We start from the raw sequence: 24,126 nt of genomic DNA, 5'->3' as shown, positions 1-24,126 counted from the left end.
GATAGTGCTCTACTAATGAAGTGCAGCAGATAAACTGAGAGTAAAATAGAGCCCGAAACTGTATCCTGTTGGAAATGATATGCAAAGTCTGCTGAGGATTATTAGCGCGAGTTTCCTGTGATGAGAAGATTCTTTTGGACAGGCAGGCGCTGCAGTAGTGAAGAGATTTATTCCTGAAACTGAAACATTAATAAGACAAATTATCCAAAGCCTGGGTGATGAATAATTCAACATCTATGTTTCCATCTATTAATACATAATTTCTTCATTCAAAACATTCTTGCCGTCAGGCTAGTGCAACTTTTTTGGAACATCCTTATATGTTTTGGGATGCATTGTGACTGTCTCAATTTAAACTACTAGATTTAAATCTAGCCTTAAACTTAAAACCAGGTCTTAGCCCTCAAAACAGCCCAGTGAAGAAGAGGGAACCAGTCAAAATGTCACGTCATGTCTTACTTTTCAAGTGCTGCACTGTCAAGGCCTAACAGGGTCCTCACAAAGATGGAGGTCTATGAGCGTGTACGCACACACACGCACACAGACACACACACGCACACACACGCAGTGCCCCCTGGTGTGATGAATGAGTAATCACACAGTGACTCACCCAGGACGAGTGCTCCTTCATCTGATGCTGGTTGCTATGAGAGCCACTGGCATTGCCGCGCCAGAAGCAGTTCTGGCAGAGCTGGTAACCACGGCAACGGAGGCAGCGATAGCGGAAGCCTGTCATACCGTTGCCACGACAATAGGAGCATGACACGGGGTGATAGACTGACAGGGAGAAAGGAGAGAGGCAGAAGTAGATCGTCTGTCAATGATAGTTTTAGCCTGAAGACAGACACGAGAAAACACAGCTGGCCTCTCTAAAACGTAATGGGTTCGGAAAATCCAAGACGGAGATGTGACTTGAGCCAGAACTCGCCTTTAGCGGACAATAATAATCAATATTTATATGGTAAACAGTGGACTTTTAGCATATATTTATACATTTAAATTCCACATCAATAGAATAAATATTTTTGACGATTTTATTAGAACTGCGATTAAATTTTGCCTGAAGCAGCTTATTGAAAATAAACTTTATTATCAAAGCAGTAAATAAAATGTACTGTATTGGACAGAAATTGTTTAAAAATCTCCTTGAATTTGGGCCAAATATATGCAAAAGACACGTATTGGTGCAACATACTACAGTACTAGTACACTTCAGGCAATAAAAAAGTTGGCTGATATAAGTTTGTGTGTTTACATATGTCTGTGGTGCGTGTGCGTGTGTGTGTGTGTGTGTGTGTGTGTGTGTACCATGCTCCACGTTGGCCATGCGCTGCATGAGAGGCAGCCAGACAAGACACTGGGGAGGGTCAGCCACGATGTCCAGGAACATGTTGAGCATCACCCTCTTCTGCATTAACAGGAACACAGAAAAGGTCACAATAAAAGCTCCAAAACAAAAATGAACCATTAGGATCAGATTAATTCTCATAATCCTATATGGAGAAATTGTGTACAATATTTGAAAAAGCAGGCAAACAGAGAAAATCAGGTTTACTATAGATTATAAAATAAATCTTAATGACACATGAAGCTCAATGACGTGTGACAGTGTACCTGTTGTGGGAAACATGAGCGTGCTAAGGTGTGTGTATAGCCAAAGGACGGTCCTTCATGTACAGCAGTGGGCAGCTTGAGAGCCTCCCTCAGAAAGCCATCAAACTTGGGCGTTACCAGCACACCATTGCGGTCAGATACCTGAGAAAACACATCTACACACACACACAAATTCAGAAAACATTGTGTCAATGTCTTTACTTACCCCAACCATAACCATATCCACAATACACCACAACCCTTACGCTTAGCCTGAACTAAACCGAAGATTGAGTGGTTAGCATTGTGAGAAAACACTTTTTCTCACAAGATGTCCATAAGTCCATAATGTGACTTTGTAATTGCATTCTTGCACCCACTATATGATTAATAAAAGAGTAAATAAATTAACATGGGCAAAGAGCAGCATTGACATGCATTTTCCACAAGGTGGCACATATGTGACATGTGCACTGTATATGTCCAAACACACTGAAATTCACACTGAAAAAGACATCCCATGTCAGTCGTGATGGAATCAACTGGTACTCACAGCGGAGTTTATCTACCAGTTTCCCTCCACACAGTATGGCCAGCATCGTCTTCACAGAGAGAACCGTCAGACGGCTGTCTGGCTCACTGAAACAAACACACAAACAAACACATATGACACTGCAGTACCATCACAATACAACAGGATCCAAAGGTCAAGGTGAAAAATCCCTTCTTAGGGATTCAGAGATTTCTCTGTAGCTACCTGTCAATGGCGGCCAGTAGGAATTGGACTAACAGGACGGTGCTTTCTCGCGGGTTGATGGTGTGTGTGGTGGGCAGGCGCTTGCTGAGCTGGTTGAACAAGGATGACACCAAGTTCTCCAGTCTGGTCACAGAGATGCCGGCGTTGAGCTCTACTGCGTTCAGACCGGCGTCCCGCACCGCCTCGATCACGTTGTATATGTCGAGCAGATGTACTGGAACAAGAATCAAGTCAGTGACATGTTCACACATATTGACTTTTATTTTAGTTTGAAAAACGTTCTCTCTTTTCTTAAACTAAAAAGGTATTCAAACTAAACAGTTGTTATGACAGAAAAAGAGACAAAAGTGAGATTTCTCTTCACGAGATATTTGTCACAAAAAAATAAAAAACGTCACTGTAGTGACACTTTGACGTGTTATTAAAACTCTACAAGGAGCAATGATGATACTTACTGGTCTATTCACATAACAAATATAGCAAAAAAACTATAATAGTCATGTCGCCTCTTAATAACCCATGTTGCCATGCTTAAGGAGACCAGGCTTCACTTACAGTTGCATCTCTTCTGTATGAATCTGAGCTTGCAGGCTGTTCGATATGTAGAGAGACAAATGGCATCAAAGTTCTGCTCCGCTGTGACAAAAATAAGAAGACATTTCGAGCCCCTGCTGGGTTAGTGTGCAGGATCAGGATAATAACCACTCAAAATAAGCACCTTTCTTCAGCATGCCAGGGCTGAAGTTGTACTTTAAAAACATTTCCCACTAAAAAAAAGGCCCATTTTCTAAGTAAGAAAACCCCAAACCAGAACAATTAGGCTTGGAATACTACAGGGCTTAAAGGGTGAAAAGAAATAAATCCGCCCTGGGTGTCTTGCAGAGGCCATGTACGGCTTATATTAGGGGTCAAAGGTCACTCACCGAGCTCCACAAAGATCTGTCTCCCCTCTGCTCCGACTGTCGCTGAGGTCCCCCTCCCTCTGTCTCTCTGCCCCCCCTCCTCCATCACCATCCTGCACAAAACACCAAGCAGCAGGCAAACTCAGCACCTTGGTTTCCATGCAAGTACTGAAAAGTTCTTAACATCGTGAAAGATGCTGCAGTGAGACCTGTAAAGCCTGTAAAGACATTATGCATTTTTATGATCAGTCAGTTTCTTGCAGTTGTTTTTGATCTTATTTATCACGTGAAAGATAATCATAAAAATTATATGCATCGTGCTAATCATGCAAAATCTAGAATATAATCGTTACTATTTAGTGTATTGTACCATCTTGAACCTAATTCATCTGCAGTCCCTATTTTGTCTCTCCCATGTTCATTGTAATTGCATGAGCACTGTTTGGTGTTGATTCAGCGCATTTCCGTTTTGGTCTTTAGCAGGAAATACTGTCAGCAAGGACTTCAAAGACCAACAACAACCAATTGCTGAAATGTTCTCTGTTTCTGGTGGAAAGTTCAGAAAAAAATCCTTAAGTAGGAACCTTATGATTGAATAAACGGACAGAAAATACAACTATGACACTGAGAAATCAGGCACTTCATTACTGTACATGTATTTTTACACACAGGCTTATTATATGCATACCGACACACCCACCCCCCCACACACACAGTGGGGGCGAACTCAGAGTCAAATTCAGGGCCACCAGAGGATGAGTTGAATGCTTGGTAAATAAACACATTAATGAGAGCAGCTGATGACATCTGATCTGTAGGCTGGCATTTAGGTAACCTAAGTAGGGTAAAGAGAAAAAAAGAGGGGGGTGGTGGACTACGAAAGAAAGAGAGAAGGAAAGGAAAGAAAGAAAGAGAGAGAAAGAAAGAAAGAAAGAAAGAAAAAGCTGTCAACCACTACTGTCAGGTGACACGAAAAACACCAGAGGATATCAGTCACCATGGTAACAGTTATGCTACACCACAAAATTCTCTCTCTCTCTCTCTCACACACACACAAATATTTGCATTCCTTGTATAAATGCGGTGACAAGCCAACCCCCAACACACGCACACACATTTTCTAAGTCACGGGCACTTGCACACACACAAACACACATTCTCTGCACTTACTCACACACTCACACTCACACACACATTCCAGAGAGGATTTGAAAGCTTCCCAGGAGACTTCATGCTTCATCCAGACAAAAGAGAGATTCCTCCCTTCTTTCAGTCACTCTCTCTCTCTCACACTCAGAGACGCACACACTCTCACATTCCCATACATCTTTATACAGCTGTTTCATTGCTATCTCTCACTCACGCACACACAAACACAAACACACACACACTCTCTCTCTACAGGCTTTTCCTTCCTAACCCAAATGTGCTCTCTGGGCAACTTACAGTGACAGCCATGCCACTTCTTCAAAGTGCCCTTGAGTAAGACACACACTAGACAGCCTTTGTCCAAGGTCCTCTCATGTTACCCGGCTGTAAACTTCCATCTTGACTGCTCACACAACAAAAATACGGATGAAAATATCCGCCCTTTTTGAGACTGAAATGGCTGCATACTGCACACCAGGAGCATAGTATAGTATAGTAATAGTAATAGTGCATTCAGGTATCTGGGTAAAGAGGGACGCTCTCTCTCGTCTCTAACTGAGTGTGTAACTTTTGGGTGCATTTAGCACTGAGATATTCTACATGTGCAGCTCTGAGTGGGCAGTTGTTTTCTGACATTTACACTACAGGGAAGAGTGAGTGGGCCTCATTATAACGTTTAATTGGGCTTGACAAATCAACTCACTTGCCACTTGTCTTTATTTTTATGGGTAATACCTTTGGGCCTGCAACTAACGCTTATTTTCATTATTCATTAACCCACGGATTATTTTTACAGTTTAACATTTTGGTCTGTAAAATGCTCAATGCTTAAAGTTTGTTTTGTCCTTGAATAGTTCACATTACAGATATTCAGTTTATGTTTCATACAAGAACGAATAAAGCAAATCTTCGACATTTAGGAAGCTGTAACCATGAAATGTTTTGGAATTTTGTGCTTGAGAAATGACTCGAACAATAAATTGATTCTTCAAGAAGTTTCTCATTAGTTTTCTGTGAATTGATTAATCAACTAATCATTGCAGCCTTAAATGTCCTCTAAGAAATATCTTCCAATTTTCAGTGTTACAGAAATGACAATACCATAGCTTAAAAAGGCTGACTTAGCGTTATGGTTCTGGATTTGAGCTGAAAATGGAACTGGAGCTGTTTGAAATTCGTTGCTATTGATTATCCTTCCAATCATCCAAGGTCATTTGCATACAGATAAAACTTTAATGCTGCACAGAACATTTTTGCCTCTTTGAATCTCTGTTGCCGGCATCTACATGTGTACTGACCCTACACTGATGTCGACAGGCATCTTATCTCTTTGTATGTGTATGTCTGAATGCTCCTGTATTAGAATTTGTCCTCCTGCCAACACTGTCCTTGCCTGTTTGCAATCAACAGTTTTTTTATCTTCTGTTTGTTTTCCTGATTATTTCAAGACTGCTACTGTCCAGCCACTTCACAAAAAACCTGGCTCTGATCCCTCTGTCCTTGGCAATTACAGACTTAATATCAAAAAACGTATAGAAAATTGCCTCAAATCAATTGTTCGAAGTCTTGATCATTAATAATATTATGAGAAATTTCAACAGGTTTGTGACCGCAACACACAGCACGGAGACTGCCCATGAAAGAGTAACCAATGATATTTGGATGAAGGCGGATGCAGGTGGATGCACGCTGCTAGTTCTGCTTGATCTAAGCAAACTGTTAATGACATTACCTCCTCTCACACATTAACTAGATACGGGGTGCCACAGGGCTCCGTTTTATTTTCTCTTTACTTACTTTACTTGGGCCACATTATTACACAGCATGATATTTCATTTCATCGCTGTGCAGATGACATTCTGCTGTATTTGTCCTACAAACCATCTGAATTTGCTAAATTATCTAATCTGCATAATTGCCAGGACTGGATAGCAAAAAATATTCTTCAACTTAACTCTGAGGCCCTGAGCACACTTATGGGCGTGGCTGATGTTGGCACTCTGACCACTTGGAGAACAGAACTTTAATCCTGAGCTCCACATTAAAAGTTTATCTTAGTCGTTACATAATGTCTTTGTCAGTTCTGTATCTAGGTGATCTATTCAGTCCTCCCACAAATGGGCTTGTCTGGACTGATTGTGACAGTGCTTTTCTGAAAAGTTCAGAGGTTTTCAACAAGAAACACTCACCCAAGAAAGTGAAGCGCTTTGAAAAAAAAGGCACTAGGTCCAGTGCCCTTTCTCAAGGCAGTCGCATTAACTCTCTCCTCATTGGGAACAATTGAGAAAAAAAAAGACGCTGAAAAAGAAAAAAAATCTGTTGACATGGGCGTTTTACCTGTTACTCTTATTTTGTTACTTTTAGCCATTATTTTATCCTTTACTTTTAGCTGTTATTTCTTCTCTGCTGATTTCTATTTGATTGTTCTCATGCTGTCTTTTATTTATCCTTCTTTGTGAAGAGCTTTGAAACTGTTGTTTTGAACGGTGCAATAAAAGATTCATTTTATCATTTCTAATAATTATTCTTCCAATTATTGAAGTGGCAAATTGTCCCGTTTAGAATTCATGTTAAGCTAAGCCAAAAAGCTGCTAGCTTTAACTTTGTATTTAGTGGACAGATATGAGAGCGGTATCAACCTTTTCATCTAACTCTCGAACTGAAAGCAAATACACTAAAGGAAAGCAGTGGAACAGGTGGATGCATGTGAATCAATGAAAAGCCTGTTGCTGAAGTTTTATTGATGCTAATTCTGAAGGTCTGTTGGATGTTACATGAGCCAAAAAAAAAAAGCTATGACTGACTCCAAATGTATCACCAGTTACCACACTGGACTCCCATGGTAAATTGTTATTTCCAGCCTGGCCTCAGTGATAACGGCATCTTGTATGTGTGTCTGTCTATGCCTGTCTGTCTTTGTGCAGCTGACATGGAGGAACATTTGGTCTGTGAGGTTTGCTTCCTATTTTAACTCTGAAAGCTTTAAACCATCTTAGTTATAATTACCCTTCCTGCAATTACCCCCAACTATGTCAGAGGGCCAGGAACAGCTTGGCTGCCACTTTCACAATCACTGGGGCGAAGTACAAACGTTGGTCACAGGAAGCAGATCCAGACATTTTTCCAGAAAGTGATGTCCAAATCAAACAGGTCCCTGCTTCACAGATGAACAATACACTTGCAGCTACAGAAGTAAAAATGACTCAAAAAATAAAACATCGGCTGAGTGAAATATAGGTGATAATGGTAAACATACAACATTATGCTGAAGCAGTTCTTCGCTTACAGTCACTACAGCTGTCAAATTGTGTCGGCTTTTAAAACATCAATACATCAACCACAAAATTTCCTGCAACATCGTGTGCAGCATGTTTCCAGTGGAAATAAAAGCCCCACACATGGGACTGATGACTGACACAGTTCATTTGTGCTCTGTTGGTTAAAGCCTTCTCTTCAGGAGCTCAGCTATAGCCACAGCATATAATGTATCAGGGGGGAGAGAAAGAAAGAGAAGGCAGCAGACGTGGTGGGGTATATATACAGCTGACTGCATGTGTGTTGCTCTTCCATGCTTGTGTGGGTGGCGATGCACACTGCTGTTGCACCATGGTGTTTTATTATGGCTGACATTTGCTGAGCTTTACGGAAACAAACACACAAGCAACTCATCCTGCTCTGAATACACACACTCTGAACCAGGGGACACACTCTCAATCTTCTGCTAGCTTCAGGCTTGAGACAGGGTTTAGAAAACATAGCTGAATGCCTATATTTCAGTAAAAGCACGGTGCCTCTGCATCGCCATATACACTGTGCATGTGTTCGTGTGTGTGTGTGTGTGTGGTCATACCTCTCTGTGTCAGGGGGTCACACAGGACAGAGGAGCCTCAATAAAGGACGTCTAGCAGAGAGACAGAGAGAAGAGAAAGTTTGAAAAGTTTGAAAAGTCTTTTCAGTCTGTAGACAATAATGTCAAAGGCTCTTTGGGGACAGCAGAGGACACACACCAACCACAACCACTCTCTCCTACATATCTATACACACAGTAGACCTGTGCATGTTTGATTGTCATCAAAAACAAAAGTGGCTTTTTATTTTGTTTTTTTGTAAATAAATTCTGATCAGTTATGTAATCTGTAGCAAGGTTATTATAATAAACTAAAACTAAAAGTTGGCTAGGTGTGAAAAAAACAACAACATTTAGGTTAACTAAAATGAAAATAAAAATTAGATTTGTAAACTTGACTTCATAAAAACAAAAGCTGACTGACATAAGGTTGCATACTTACAAAACTAACTAAAATAAAAGAAAAATATACAAGAAATGTTTAAGTTAACTTAAGTTTCGGTCAAATTTGTCAACACAAGCCGGGATGTCTTAATGACTGGGGGTCAATGGCCTTCACAAAGTGATTGTGTTTGCATTGTAATACTGATTCTGAACTCCTTTAATGTTGCCCCTGACAAATAACTCACATATTATAATAGAACACTGATACTGAAACCGAAAAGAAAAACAATAATTATGAAAACTAATGACAAATACAAAACTACACTTTTATCAGTTCCACATTTTATGACTTCATGTGCTCACAGTTTCACTTTCAGCTGTGGAAGGTCACTCAGATTTAAAGAGATTTCACTGGCAGCATTTTATCACAAATATGACTTATCAGATTTAACACCATGATCCACAAAGCACTCACTCTGTTAATGCTACAGTCACACTTGTCAATTCGCATTACTACTTCTCCCATAGATTTTCTGCATCATTTAAGGTTATTCAAATTGTAAAGTCAATCAGTACCATGATCCTCTTCACATATGCACTGAAAGTATTCTTTAAAACCTGGAAACAAGTTATGGCTCTAAATAATACCATCCACTCCTTCATTAAAACCTAGTATACTTGTTGAATAATATTAGTAAAGACAACAAGTGCTGAACAGCTGCAGAGTGCCAACAAAATCTTTCCCAAACAAACTATAACAAATATAATTAGGCAAGCTCTCACAGCAAACCTCCCACAACAAAGAATGACAATATTGTCCAACAAACACAGTCTAACTTGAGCCTCATGGATGCAATGAGCACAGAATATTCTATTTGTACACTTGTGTTACATTTCTGAGGATGAAATGTATGTTGACGAAGCTGAATTCATGCAGAGAGCTTTAAATAAGTGAGTGTGAATGCACAGAAAACTTGACTTGAACATGAACCACATCCAGCGTGGACATAACTGTGAACAAGCTACTGGAGGCAGACAGCTGTAAGCAGGTGTCACAAGCAGGACAGATGCTGTGGATGTTTATCACACAAACAGCTGATACAGACATAATGCATGTATTTCATTATCTTTAAGATGGAAAGTCAAAAGCCTCAGTATCAACGCGCATAAGGAAAGCATAAATGGTAAACTATAAGTCAGCAGCAAAGTAGTTGCTGCTTTTGACTTAGACCTGATGTCTTTAGAATCACATTGGCAATAATATCCTTTTTCTCTTTAATGATAGCAAGCTGTGTTGATGATAGAAAAAGAGGGCAAGTCAATGATGCTGTCATGCAAAAGTGGGGCTGAAACAATTAGTCGATTAATCAGTTAGACAAATTAATGTCTATTTTCATACTACATTAATACTTAAAGATCTTTTCATTTATAAGTTCATGTTGTTACTATTTTTTCAGATGTCAGGATTTGGTGCTTTTTCAGTCTGACTGAAAATGCTACTTGAAAATGTCACCATGGGAAATTATAATTGGCTATTTTTCATTATCTTCTGCTATTTTAGAGTCTAAATGATTCATCAGTTACTTAAAAAAAACAATCCACAGATTATGATTTGATGAATATTATATAAAATTACAATTGCCCTATATATAAGTACTGCATGTGGACATTCAAGTAATCACGTATGGACTGCACGATGTAAATATTGTGACATTTACTGTTTCTCTCTCTGCTCACTACAGGGTGTTTATGTGTGTGTGATCATGTGTGTAAGAGGGGCGTCACATCAGTGCAGACCACCCAACCAGTGCACCTGTCCATTAACCACACACACACACACACACACACACACACACACACACACACACACACACACACACACACACACACACACACACACACACACACACACACACACACACACACACACACTTTCAGGCCCAACACCTGAAAAAGGCAAATAGTCCAAAAAAACAACATACACATCTCTTTCACAAACTGTACTCTCTATCCCTTACACACACCCACACAAACACAAACACACACACACACACACACACACACACACACACACACTCATAGCTTCGTAGCCAAAATCGTCACCCACATTTGACTCACCGCTGTGTTTTGTGGGTGAATCCACAAACTCAAGTGTAGTAGGACAGAAGAGGCGATACAGCAACGACACCAATACAGAAACAGGCGTCAGGCAGGCGAGGGGGTACTAAAGAGGGGTAAGAGAGTGTTTACCACCCTCTGCGCACCACGCACACACCATGCATGCCACATGACCACATTACCATTTGCAGCTGCTCGCTATTCTCACTGTCTGCCCTGACAGAACCTTACCAGTGTGTGTGTGTGTTTTACATGATATATATACATATTGTACAGTACGCTGCAACTTTAGACACAGACGTTACTGAAATACTTATGAGCTCCATTTATCCTCTATACGACCGTTTACTGTGACACGCGAAACAGATGAGGCTCTTTGGCCGGACCCAGAAATACCTCTGAAAGCTCTGCAGCAACTTTCAAAATTAATTTTGAAAACGTCATGGTTTCAGGAAATTGAGAAACTTGGAAGTTTGGCCAGTTCAAAGACTTGACGTCTTGAAACATTTAAGGCGTAATGGAGAACAAATAAAATGTCATTAGGTATTAAACAAAATGCTGGGAGATTTTAGCTGAAGTTTTTTTTCTTACAACAAACCGGAATCAACAAATCGGATTTGGACCAGTTAATGTAATCCAGCCCTGGTATGATACTTGTTTGACTGAATGTGTATGAATGGGTTGATACTACAGTGGTCGATTATTGGAGGCCTTGATAAGATGAATTGATCCAATATGCTGTTGCGTGCATGCATGAACATGTCTTAGTAGGAGAGCAGTATTTGTAGTAGCTGTAACAGCCTGCTCGGTATCAGTGGAGAGTTAAGTGTTACATGATGGTAACTAATAATTTCATAATATGCAGAATAATTGATTGGTCTTTAAAATGGCAGAAAATAGAAAATTATCCATCATAATTGCTTTTTTGTCTGATGAACTGTCCAAAACCCAATGACACTCAATTTACAGTCAAAAAAGTACAATCAGAAAATGTCTGATGGTGGAATCAACAAATATTTCACATTTTTCATGTTAAAAAAACCAAACATCTTATCTTCTATTCCACAGAGGATCACTCTGAACTGCATTGATTACAAGCAGGTTGAACTGAAAGCAAAAGTCTCTCAAGCTTGCCCAGTCTCTCAGTCCTGATCTTTGATCCCTGTGGTGCCATAGAGACAACCCGACTGACCCTGCATGACCCCGAGGGTGTCGCCAGGCAGGTAAAAACAGAAGCAGGGCATCTCTTGTTACATGTTTAGGATGGGCAGCTAGCATACCAAGGGTGTTTGGAGGACTGGTTCAGAAGTTATGGTGCATCATAGCGAGGTGGAGACGTGGTGTTATAGAGGCGTTAACAGGTCGAAAACTTTGAATGAAAACCCCAAAGGAATTGGTCTTATTCCACCCATCCAATCAGTCTGATGTACCCAAACTAGGAAAACTCTAAAAACCGTCTTGACCCCAGTTTGATTTTAAGCTCTCCGAGACCGTATTCAGACAGACTAAAGCAGTGCTTGAAGAAATGCAGCTTCCCCTTAAGCAATGGAAGATTAATGTGCATTGACACAGTGGGTATCAGTAGCAAAAGGCTGCCTGTGACAAAAAAGTTGAACCTGGCTTAACATTTCCCACAATGCAACGCCACCTGCAAGCACACATTCTTGGAAGAGAACTTGTTTTTCTACTACTAAACTAATCAGTAAACAGCTAAAACACTGGCTACCTTGATAACTCTAGAATGATCTGGCATTTGAAAAGCCTTCAAACACGTTGATCTATCACTAAAACTGCCCATCCTGGGTTGTATTTCATTGCGTCACTAGTACCTGAAGAAACATGCAACCCCTGCATTGTTTTACAGCAACACGGTGCTGCTTGTTGTGAACAAAGCATGGGTGCCCTATTATCAGACTCCTCTCACGTCCATTTACACTTAAACAAACCTGTGTAAACCTGTAAATCAAGATGTACTGAGAAGTAGGGAAGAAGGTAAGAGTGAGAAACTGACATGATGAAAGAGACAGGAAGAGAGCACAACAGATGCACAAAGAAAAAAAAATAAGAAGTGAAAGTGAAGTGCGTCCTGAGATCTTAACAAGTAAAAATGTTTGATCATCCAACATTGAACTTGCAGCCTGAGTGTAAGCAGCTTACAAGTGTAAACAAAAGATCCCCAAATTCAACTTAATTCATTCTTAAACACAACGATCCCCTACATCGGTATCTAAGCCATGCAACTGAATGATTAGCTTCATCAATTTGTTTGCCCTTGATTGAGCATTTCCATATCAGGCACATTATTTTTGTACAGTTGGGACCCAGCAGAAGTAATCCAAGTATTTGTACTAGATTCCAATAGATTTAGAAGTTCTACAGAAGATCTACGAACATACAGACTGAAGGGTAGTACTATGAGTGACCTTAACAAACCATTGGTAAATCAAACAAACTTAATTTGGTTAACTAGTCTCTCATTTCACTTAACTCAGAGACATCAGACATTCCAACCAGTAAACGAGCAAAGAGGTCTGAGGCCCCCAGGAGTAGTGGAGAGCCATCCAACTGCTCCTACACGCAAAATGAGGAATACTTAAATTTCACTATAATTTAACTCTCGGGAAATTCTATAATCGAGAGGCTGGATAGAAATGACTTCTTCTAATCATAGGTTTCACCCTCACCGCTATTATCCCCACACCCACAGTGGAGACGGTAACACAATCAGCATTACTGTAAATCAACAGCTAAATCTTTCCACATGGAGCCACTGTGATGACATGTTATGAAGTAGAGGCTGATGTGAAGAAACCACGAAGGATCCTCTGCAGGTAGATCGGATGAAATACCAAGCTTGGAAAGTTTGGACGGTTAATTCTTGGTTTGCTCTCTCATTTGTCTTGTAAATTATATAAACAAATCACTCAATGCTGAATGCAAGCACACCATTTCCATCTACCAGGGAAAAAAGTAAAGACCCTCAGGGGACAGCGTGGGACACAGCCCACCAGTGTGTCTGTCATCCCTCTGCACGGCTTCCCCCACAGGGAGCAGCAGTTTGCAAAGGTCTGCAGCCTGACTGGACACACACTTAAAAATACACTAATTGTGTTTCTGGTCAAGGGTTTGGATTTTCACACTACCATATGTTTCTAAAGCAGTCTTTAACTGCTTGCTATTGAACTTGACCATTGCCTACCTGTTTGATCCTAAGCTGCTGATAAAACAAAAGTATAAATACAGCACTGTTGTTCTGATGGCCTCTGTGTACCTTTTAACTGGCAAAATAACAGTTGCTGAAAAAGAAAACTATATTTAGGGACACAGAAAGCAAAGTATAATATGTTTAGAGATTAAATAAAATGTCACGCTGAAAAAGTAATTGAATTATTTTTAAAAATGATCTATATTAAAAAAAACTAAACATTGTCTTACAAATTATATTGTTGCTTTGCCATCTTAAGAAAATTGAGAATAAACACATAAAATCCAGTTGTATTCTCTTTTCCTCTACTGTCATACTGACGCACTAAACAGTACCCTAACATGCATTATGTTTGCAGCCCTGGATATTAACTTTGTAGAATGACGACTTCAGATTTCCATCAGAAATCTTCTGGCACAGCTTAGTCCTATGGAGACTACAGGCAGAACTTACCCTGTTTTTTATACTATTTTAGAACCTGCGCTATGCTCTGAACACAGTCTGGGGTGTAGGTGTGTGTGTGTGGGGTGGGGTGGGGTGGTGCTGTCATACTGTGCTAGAGATGCTCAGGCAGTCTCTGGTGTCACTCTTTGGCAGGTCGTGGTGTGATGAATCATTCCAGCTGACCCTACAGGTCAGATGTAATGATTGTTGATGATTCATTAAAACATTTAACATTTCATCAGACCACTTCATGTCACCCTCCTGACATGATGTATTGTCCTTAACAGTGGCACACTTTATATAAAAAAACCTTACTAGTTATTACTACCTTACTGTGTTCAGCCTGTTGCACTATAATTGTACATACATGCATGCCACACTAAGCCTGAATCAGAGATTGTTGAAGTGGGCCGAATTTCCCAGTCGAAAGTGAAGATTTCAAAAAAGTACCAAGTTATTATGTTTCACACAGCCTGTGTGTGTGGCGACATGCCAGATAGCGTAAAATTGCCAGATTTTTGAATGAAATCAGGTTCGTCCCGTAGAGGAGAGCAGCACCACACAGTACAGGTCTGAGACTAATAGTAGTTTTGATTTGAAAAGTGGGCATGACTTTGGTCTCCGCCTGCACTCAGGACACAGAGGGACGCCGAACTGAACAAAACAGTTTCGAGTACAATATTTCAACAGTCCTCGGTGGAAACTTTGAGCTCCGGTGAATTTCAAAAACACTTGAACCAAAACTCACTTTAGTTCTGCCTACTTCTGGGAAGATGTGACATCTGAGCGGCCATATTGCAGAAAAGTTTAACTCCCTGTTCACCTTGTTCCCCCGAATGAATGTGCTCCTTGAGTCACTCTCTCCAAACTCGGATTCAGTTTTATATCAAAACTCACTCATACATCAACTAAAACCTAAACTTTTATCTTTCATACCATACTATATCCTTTCACACAGCCTCTGAGAGACGGGCTCTACTCACCGGGACTATTTTCGGCAGGTATTCGTGGCTAAAAACCAACATCAACACTGAAACGTGTGGCACTGACTTTAGTTGTAACCCAGTTTCTTCTCTCTGGAGATATCCGCTTCCTCTTTTCACCGTGTTTTGTGGCCTCCTCTTTGGTTTAAATGATACCGTCCCGGTCCTGTTATTTATTTCCGTAACCAGCCATGTTTCACACCCTCCGTACCCGCCCGCCGTCGCCGCTGTACCGGCTGCTGCTGCTGAGATGAAGCGCAGCTACTATTTTTGAAAGAAAGTCACTCCTCTCCTCGGTCCGTCCTGCCCCCGCCCCTGTGACACAGAGCGGTGTGCGCTGCTCGCACCAAACCAACCCAGCGCTCACCAGACTCTTAATAACTCAGGTTTAATCTGGTTAATTTAACTTAACTCTGCTGCCAAAAGTATGTCGGTGATTAACTGTCTAACTTTTATAAGTGGTTATTTTAGTGAGTGGATATTTTACAATTGTGCATTTTGGCTCCTCAAGTACATGAACAGTGTCATGAATTATAGTTTGTGTCCAGTGGTGAAACAAACTAGGCTGAAACTGCTTTAAAACACTTTACTTGAGTACAGTGACTGAATCAAATACAGTAAAGTTCTAATTCCTGGTTAAGATTAAAACGGCTCAGACTTTACACTTTTGTAATTAAAGCACACATGGGACCTCTAACCATTTCACCCCCCGGCTCGTACAGGTCAGCTCATTTTCTAGCACTGACAGACATCCTCTCCACTGGAACGACATCCTAGATGGCACTGCATGTATTCTCCACTGGAAGGGCACCATAGATGGCAATACGTTACATTTTCTCCACTGGAAAGGCACCCTACAGGGCGCTGTATTGTGTTTTCTGCACTTGGGGGGCACCCTAGATGGCACTGCATGTTTTCTTCACCGGAAGGAAGTAAATATAAAAAAGCATACTCAAGTAAAGTTCAAGCACAATAAGATTGTTTCTTACTTGTACTATTTTTATACTGTACCAGTCCGAACCAGGAGAGGCTGTATCATTATTGTCACAGTGTCAGTCAGCCAGTCTCTCTTTCTCCCTGTATAGTATTTGACAAACCTTCATTCTCCAAAGGTTGTGAAATTCACCAGCCCTGTGTGATTTAACTACACACACACATCACACACATCCCTGCACACTGCAGTGCTTTGAGTTGATAACAATGGAGATGAAACGTCGAGCACATTATGCAGGCTACCTAATTTGAACATTAATTGGCTAGTTGATCCATCACTTGCTTTAATGTAATGGAACTACCCATTTAGGATCATTTTATTCATAATGCTATACATCATCATCTTACTTCACTGTCACAGAAATAACACTAATGCAAGTGCACACAGTAGTAAGTCTTCTTAAAATCAGAGAAGCATCTAGTAACATATTGAGCAACTGAGCAAAACAGTTTTTCAGAGCCACTGAAGGGACTAAGATCTTTATTTCATTTAATAAACTCCCTGATCCAGACCACTGCACATTTGGAGGTCTGAAGAACAGATCAGTCTTCACTTTTGATCTGTCTAAAAACAGGTAGATATAGGTAGGTAGATATTTCCATTGCAACGGGGGGTTTTCAGTCCGCTGAAAGAAGTCACGTTTCCCACAACAGAGTGAATCAGATTCACAGAAATGCCTTTGAAGGTCTTCAGGGACATTAAAGAATGCTCAACCTGTCACACAACCTGCTCGGAGAAATCTATTCTAACACGTTTGCTTCTCTGACAAACCTGCAGATCTTAGACTTGTCTCACAATCACATTGGCGTGCTGGGTTTTGGCTCATTTAGTGGACTTCCCAACTTGAAAGCCGTCAAGTGCTGCCGTCAGCCTGAGGTTCAACACGCTGCAGTCTCTTCCTCAGGGCATTTTCAAGGGTCTCACCTCCGTAGAGGAAATGGACCTCTCATTCAGTGCCTTGACTTATCTCCAGCTTGATGTCTCACCCAAGAGTCTCAAAGTACTCAACCTCTCCAACAACTTCATAGCCTCCCCTGACTCCGCCGCTTTTTCGCTTCCTCAGCTTCCTTGACCTAAAAGTGAACCCATTTCACTGCGATCCAAACCTGAGGAGCTTCCTCACCTGGATGAAGGAGACCAACGCACAGCAGTAAAAGCTGCCAAAGCTGCAAAAGCTGCAAAAATGAGAGCATCCTATCAGGGAGACACCTAGAAAATTACAAGGGATTAAACACAGCTGGTGTGTATTGTTGATTTGAGTTCATCACATGATGTTTTTTGTATGATCTAAATTTGTAATATGCACCAAATCGTGTAATCTAAGAAAAAAGCATATTAAAACCTGTAAATGTAATACAAACAAACCATTTAAAGATAATGTATTCAACTGTATTCTAAGATGTCATTTTAATCATTGCTTTTAAAAATACATTTATAATGGAAATGTAGTTGATAGCAGTTAATGATATATCATGTTTCCATTAATAAAAATACATTTAAAAACGTCTGCCTGGGTGGGAAACAACCAGCAAACATCTTAAACAGACAGTGGTCTTCAAACCAAGTGGGTGTAAAAGCTCTTGAAAGACATTTTTTTAATGCAACCTAGTGAAGATACCTCTATTTTGCTGTAAAACCAACATTTACAAGGAGCATTGTCTGATGTTCTAATCATGCTTCTGTACAGATTTAAGACCCCTCAGAGGATGTGTCGAAGTTGGCAGGTGAAAACACTCAGCTCCTCCGCTTGCTCCTAACACTGCATAACACTGTCAGTCATCACTGCCTTTGTATATCTGCAGCTTTAGCTGTCATGAAGAAACATGTGGGAATTAGAGTATGTCGTATGTGCTCACTTTGCTGTTGACAGTGCAAGTTGGAAATTAATCAAATGAATGGATTCTCTAAAAAAAGAAAGAAAGACATGCATTTCATCAGCTGCGGCAATGTTTTTCTTCACATATGTACTACAACAATAATATCAACTAATTAATGATGTATTTTTGAAGTTATCTTGTCCGTCTGCATTAGCAGTCACAGCATCAGTGTTGTTGTATTTCTACGTGAGCATTATATTATTATTTATATTATAATATAATATTATTATTATTATTATATTATTCTTGTGTCTATGTGGAGGGAAACGAACAAAGTAAGAATTTCATTGCTCAGTGTCACCATCGTGTTCTTACTGTGCACATGACAAATAAACATCTTGAATCTTGAATTAAAACATCTCTCGAGCACAAAAAGACGAGGAAATCAAGATATTTTTTTGCTTCTGAATTTTTATAGGTTTTGGGGTTGAAGTTATGTAAGATTCCATAACGTTGACATTATGCTTAAGCTTCACTGTGTGTGTGTGCCTGTCATTATACCAGCAGGAGGGGCTGCTGAATAATCCTAAAAAAAGCTTGACTTCTATTCCAATGCATGCTGGGAGAAGCTCTAGCTCCCCATGACTCTGAGCACTAAAAACAGGCAAAGAAAATGAATGGATGAATGACTTCTAGTAGATTAAGGCTGGAAAAACACTGCTGCGCTCATCAGATATAATTTTCACACTCATCAAACCATTCGGTGGCCCCTTATGTGTTCTGTATGGAAACATCAGCATCGTTGTCATAATTCTTTCAATTTGTCACCAACTTTATTGTGTAGGTTGATCCTGAAAGTGCCCCCCCCCCCCCCCCCCCCCCCCCCCATTCTGCCTCCACCAACGCTGCACACCCCTTTAACACAGTCACCATCTTTTGCTGCACCTTAATTCATTCATAATTGAGCATGTGATTTGCATTTAATTTATTGAGAGAAATGAGTGAATCCGGTACTACAGTTGTGTTGTTAATGAATGTTCATCACAGAGAACAATGCCCTCACTCTGTGTGGCCTAAATCATTGTCTTCTTCCAATTAATGGCAGTCAAAGTTAATACCTGTTGAGTTTAATAAGTGCAATGAAAATAAAGTTTGCACCCAATTTGCACTGCTTCCCACAGCCACAACAACCACCGACATAAAACTACACAACTGGAGGCAGCAATTGCAACATGAAACGACTGAAATGGTTTATTCATTCAAAACTGAGTTACTTTACAAGAGCAGCCTACTGGAGCATCCATTTTACTGTCCAATACCAGTAGAAGTTGTGATCTTCAACACATAAACCTGGTCATTCAAAAACAACCTGAGATCATCTGTGTGACTGAAGACAAAGTTAGTTTAAGTCCACTGGAGCTCAAAAGGCTTTTTCTCTTTCAGTAAATACTTCACTCCCAGCAGTTATTCTGTATTTTATGGCTAAAAATGAGCAGCCTTCCCTCTGAGCCGACACAGAAGCTGCATAATCCTTCTTTTCCAGCAGAGGGCAGCATTAGTTCAGTTAGCAACCACTGACTGTTCCTCTCCATGCTCCCCTGTCAACAGTGTGTCTACCTCTACAACAATACCAACCAGACTTTTCACAGCTGGAGAAAATGTGCACTTCTGATAAATTAGAGAAAAGAGGGAACCTGTGGGGAGCTGCGTGACCCATGGATTCATAAAAATGGAACAAGAATAAGCATCAAATGGATGATGGACGATGAGATGAACTGAATAAATTAAATAGGGAATGAGGCCAACAGCAGTAACAGTGTTCTGTTCAATGTCAGTGAGGTGTTTCTGGCCAATAACAGCACATAACCTGCTTACTTCAGTGTCCAAGGCAGGATCCTGTATTGCAATCACTTGTATTATTTCTCTAATTGAACTGGTAAATATTTACAGAGCTCAATCTGTGTTTAATTTGTTTACCATCTGATGTTAACTTGGAGTGTGACTGAATAAAAAATGTACACGCCTACTGTCCTAATAAAGCTGCTCTCTGGTCATGAAATATTAACGACATGCGGCGGGTTTATGACGTGTGTGTGTGTGTGTGTGTGTGTGTGTGTGTGTATGTTGCCACTCATGACTCACCAACAGACCTGATTGTGCAGGTTAGCGTGAATGCTGCTTATAAATCACAGACTTGAGTGTGTGTGCGTTGCCACAGCATATCATAGTAGGGAGCAACATATAAACTACACTTTTACTGGCATTGTTTCATTTTTTTCTCTTAAAGAAACCATCAGAGTAATATGGAAAAAACATGTATTATATATAACATATAGATATACAACATATGGTCACATAAAAAGTCAGGGGATCACCATCAGTCAGGTTCCTCTGGGGAACATGAATGTCTGCAAAAAATTCAATCCATCCAATAGTTATTGACTCATTAAAGTCTGGACGGAAGGGGTGTACCAACCAACCATCTGAACGTCGCCATCCCTGGAGGTGGGACAGCTGTTAATGTGGCCAAAGAATATGATCAGTCGATGATATAAATAGTTATCAGCTGCAGATCTAGTCTATTACAATGAAACGTGTTTGTGTATGAATGTTTAACTGTCCTGTGGGATGGTATTTAGCAAATTTACCTTTATATTGTATTAGACTATTACTATATCATTGCTGTTGCTGTACTACAGTAGTTGTTAGTGTTTCATAGGCTGGAGTGTATTACCCATGTGGACTATACAATAGTCATACCAAGGAATTATTTTACCACTACTTCTTCCTTTGAGATCAGAAAGTAGTGTGTAATTCATAACTTCCTACTAAAGATACTATGTCTTGGGGTTAGTTGGTTGGTTTTTTTGCTGCAGTGACTGATATTGTGTGTACGGCTGCTGGCTGGCCTGTGGTGTGGTTACACTGTGATTTTGGATCATAATGCTGCATGTAATGTGGAACGCATTAGGAATAGCTTCGGCTCCAATGGGACTCCTAATGAAGTGTGATAAAACTGAACGTTATTGCTCTTGAGGGTGATCTCACACGTGTACACTGGGTGCTATACACACACACACACACACACACTAACCTGACACAAATCTCCTGCTATTGATTAGAGGCATTTAACGTGACTGATGGACCAGCAGGCGCCTGTGACAGTGTCTTTATTAGATTTTTATTTTTTTCAGCCAGACGTGAGCTCAGCCTGACTGGCCCACCATGTTACATACATACATACATATAGATACACAAACCTCCCATCCCCGCCCCAACACCCTTCACTGGCAGGTTACCATGGAAACAGGCCCAGTGTTCACCTCCTCCACAGTCGATCTTCACTTCCTGATTGTCTTTGGATCCCTGCATCCATCCATCCATCCCCCCCTCCTCCATCGGCATCCTCCCTCCTCCCTCCTCCCTCTTCCCTCTTCCCCCGCCCCCACAGCCCTCAACACACACATTTATACAATATTTTACAGCCCTGACACAGATGGGAAACATACATGGAAGATTTTACTGACTAATGAGACAAAATGTTTATACATGAGCAGTGTTTAAAGGCTGGTTTTTCATCATACTTTTGCTCCTAAATTATTTAATCCAATCACTGTCTGCCCTATTTGTAGATCATAATTCATCGATCTTTTAAGGCAGTAATGAACAGCACACAGCAGATAAACATTTAAAGGAGCTGTTTTCACTATTGCGGACACCAATTTTTCAAATTCTGTAAATTTCTTATCTGATAAATACCACCCTGATAGGTGACCTGATGTACAAGTAGTAATACAATTCCATTTGTAGCCTTTCGTGTCGTTAAAGGTGTAGTTGCATGTATTTTAACCTCCATTATACAACACAAACATGAACATTTTCATGAGGCCTTGGAGCATTTCAAGTCACTTCTTTTTTTATATCACAAACTGGGTCAATTATGTACCCAGATACTGATGGCCGAACACACAAAATCCTGTGAGCATCTGTAAATGGTTGAGACAGTGGAAGAATAGATTAACAGTTTTTTGTGCAACAGAAATGATTTTTGCCTTTTTAACCCTTTCCTTCTCTATTACTGATTGACAGAGTATCAGGAGGTTACCGTATTTGCTAGAAATTATTGTGGACGTAGCCTCTGAAGTCAAAAAGTCAAAGATTTTCTTGCTAGCTTCTCAAACACGAGAATCTGCTGATGTTCACCGTTTTCATTCATTATCTACACCGCTTACCCTTAAGGGTGGCTGGGGGCTGAAGCCAATCCCAGCTGACATCTGGTGAGAGGTGGGGCACACCCTGGACTGGTCGCCAGTCAATCACAGGGCAGACACATATAGACAGTCATTCAACCTCTCACAGACCTAATTTAGAGACGCGAATTAACCTAACCTGCATGTCTTTGGACGTGGGGGGGAAGCCAGAGTTCCTAGAGAGAACCTATGTGGAGAACATGCAAACTCCACAGAGTGACGCCCCAGCAGGCCAAACCAGGTCAAACCTGGAATCTTGCTGTGAGACAACAGTGCAAACCACTACACCACTGTACTTTTTTATCAGTGTTAACTTTGAATCTTTGGGGTTTAGGTTGGTCAGACAAAACCAGCTATTGTAAGACATCACTTCAGGCTCTGGGAACTTCTGATCAAGATATCTACTATCTTTTTTTTGACATTTTCTAGATCAAATTATTAATTGATTGAAACAAGCGTTAGGCGATTCATCCATAATGAAAATAACCATTTGAGGCCCTGGAATAAGCAAGTTGAAGTAACTGTTGTGCACACCTTTAAACATCTTTGACATCTCAATGGACTTTACAATGCATATTGTCAGATATTATGAATGATATGGTTTCATGTTTGGGTTATGAAACATCTTGTGCACAAAGGGGGACAATCCCGTTTATCAAGTATTGTAAAAATTGGTTAAAAAGCAGCACAATGGTAAAAAATGTTGTTTCTACACACTCGATAATGACTGCTTTGTGCTCTCCTAAACCCAGCAGGGGGTTCAGCTGCAACTGGATCTCTGGCATCAATAATACAGTGATAATTAGTCAGCCTGACCCCCACTGTCTACTCCTCTTAACCTCCAGCAAGTGCAGACCCCATGACACTAAACTGTACACACAGACTGCAGACTGCTGTCTATACAACAGGCCACTGAGTCAACCTTTGCACAGGTGTGCTGAAACAATGTTAACCATGTTTTTTTAAAATGTTGTATCATCATCATTTAGGAAAAGTGTTATTGTTTGCTGAATGCGTAACAATTGTTAAGTTGGTTCCCAATCAGAAGTAAGACTGGGGTTCGTTCCTCCATGAGGACTTTCATTATGCATCAGGATAACCTTGAGGTGGAGGCAAAGCACACCATAAGGCAAAGCAGAGAGTCATTTTCTCCACTGACTCCATTATTTCTTACATTTTAAGTAAGTGGCCATACTTGTAGTCAGTATAAGCAGTGGTTAAGTTAGTTGACTGGTGAGTCAACTGGTAACGTATAGTACAGAAGCAGTGTTTTGACCAGGAAATCCTGACTCAAGGTTCCAACTATTAGCTTTTTTTTGGAGCTTTTAACAATATTTTTCCTCCTCATTGGGCGGATCTAATCTAATCACCATCCAGCTCCAGAAAAATCTAGAAAGTGAACCTCAAGTTAAGATTTCCACGGCTTTTCGGATTCGGGCTGAGCATCGGTTCTCAAAATAACCCAGTACCAAATAGTACTGAAACTTCTCCAGCCAAACAATAACTGCATTTGACAGATACAGCCTGTGGTGGTGAAGTCGAGCGCAGAGTGTGTGACAGAGTTGGCAGTTCAACGTGCTGAGGTGCACCAAAATGTTAAAAAGCATGATGCACCTCATCAAGCATGAAGATTAGAGTTATCTAATGAGGTCCTCCACTGGTATAGGCTTCACTTTAAGGGTA

The 24,126-nt window shown here is 40.5% G+C and overlaps 1 protein-coding gene and 1 pseudogene across 6 annotated transcripts in view; one reads left to right on the top strand and one right to left on the bottom strand.

Moving 5' to 3' along the window:
* The window catches only part of LOC139218383 (dystrobrevin beta-like), a 29,963-nt gene extending 14,347 nt beyond the window's left edge, over positions 1–15,616 (bottom strand). For 4 of the 6 annotated variants that reach the window (XM_070849944.1, XM_070849948.1, XM_070849949.1 and 1 more), the window contains exons 1-9: positions 15,383–15,616; positions 8,252–8,302; positions 3,274–3,365; positions 2,906–2,986; positions 2,351–2,564; positions 2,147–2,232; positions 1,615–1,769; positions 1,309–1,408; positions 611–777 (exon numbers count right to left, since the gene is read on the bottom strand). In XM_070849944.1, coding sequence (XP_070706045.1) covers positions 611–777; positions 1,309–1,408; positions 1,615–1,769; positions 2,147–2,232; positions 2,351–2,564; positions 2,906–2,986; positions 3,274–3,364 — 894 coding nt within the window. In that variant the 5' untranslated portion in view covers position 3,365; positions 8,252–8,302; positions 15,383–15,616. Of the gene's footprint in view, positions 1–610; positions 778–1,308; positions 1,409–1,614; positions 1,770–2,146; positions 2,233–2,350; positions 2,565–2,905; positions 2,987–3,273; positions 3,366–8,251; positions 8,303–10,750; positions 10,825–15,382 lie in introns of those variants that run through there. The other 2 variants (XM_070849945.1, XM_070849946.1) reach the window with 2 other exon arrangements.
* LOC139218337 (toll-like receptor 5) lies at positions 15,008–17,530 on the top strand (annotated as a pseudogene).
* Positions 17,531–24,126: the final 6,596 nt, after the last annotated feature.

This window comes from Pempheris klunzingeri, chromosome 18 (genome assembly GCF_042242105.1).
Source record: "Pempheris klunzingeri isolate RE-2024b chromosome 18, fPemKlu1.hap1, whole genome shotgun sequence".
NCBI classification, from domain to species: domain Eukaryota; kingdom Metazoa; phylum Chordata; class Actinopteri; order Acropomatiformes; family Pempheridae; genus Pempheris; species Pempheris klunzingeri.
Note: the sequence above shows the minus strand (reverse complement) of the source record. Positions and strands in the feature narration are given on the sequence as shown.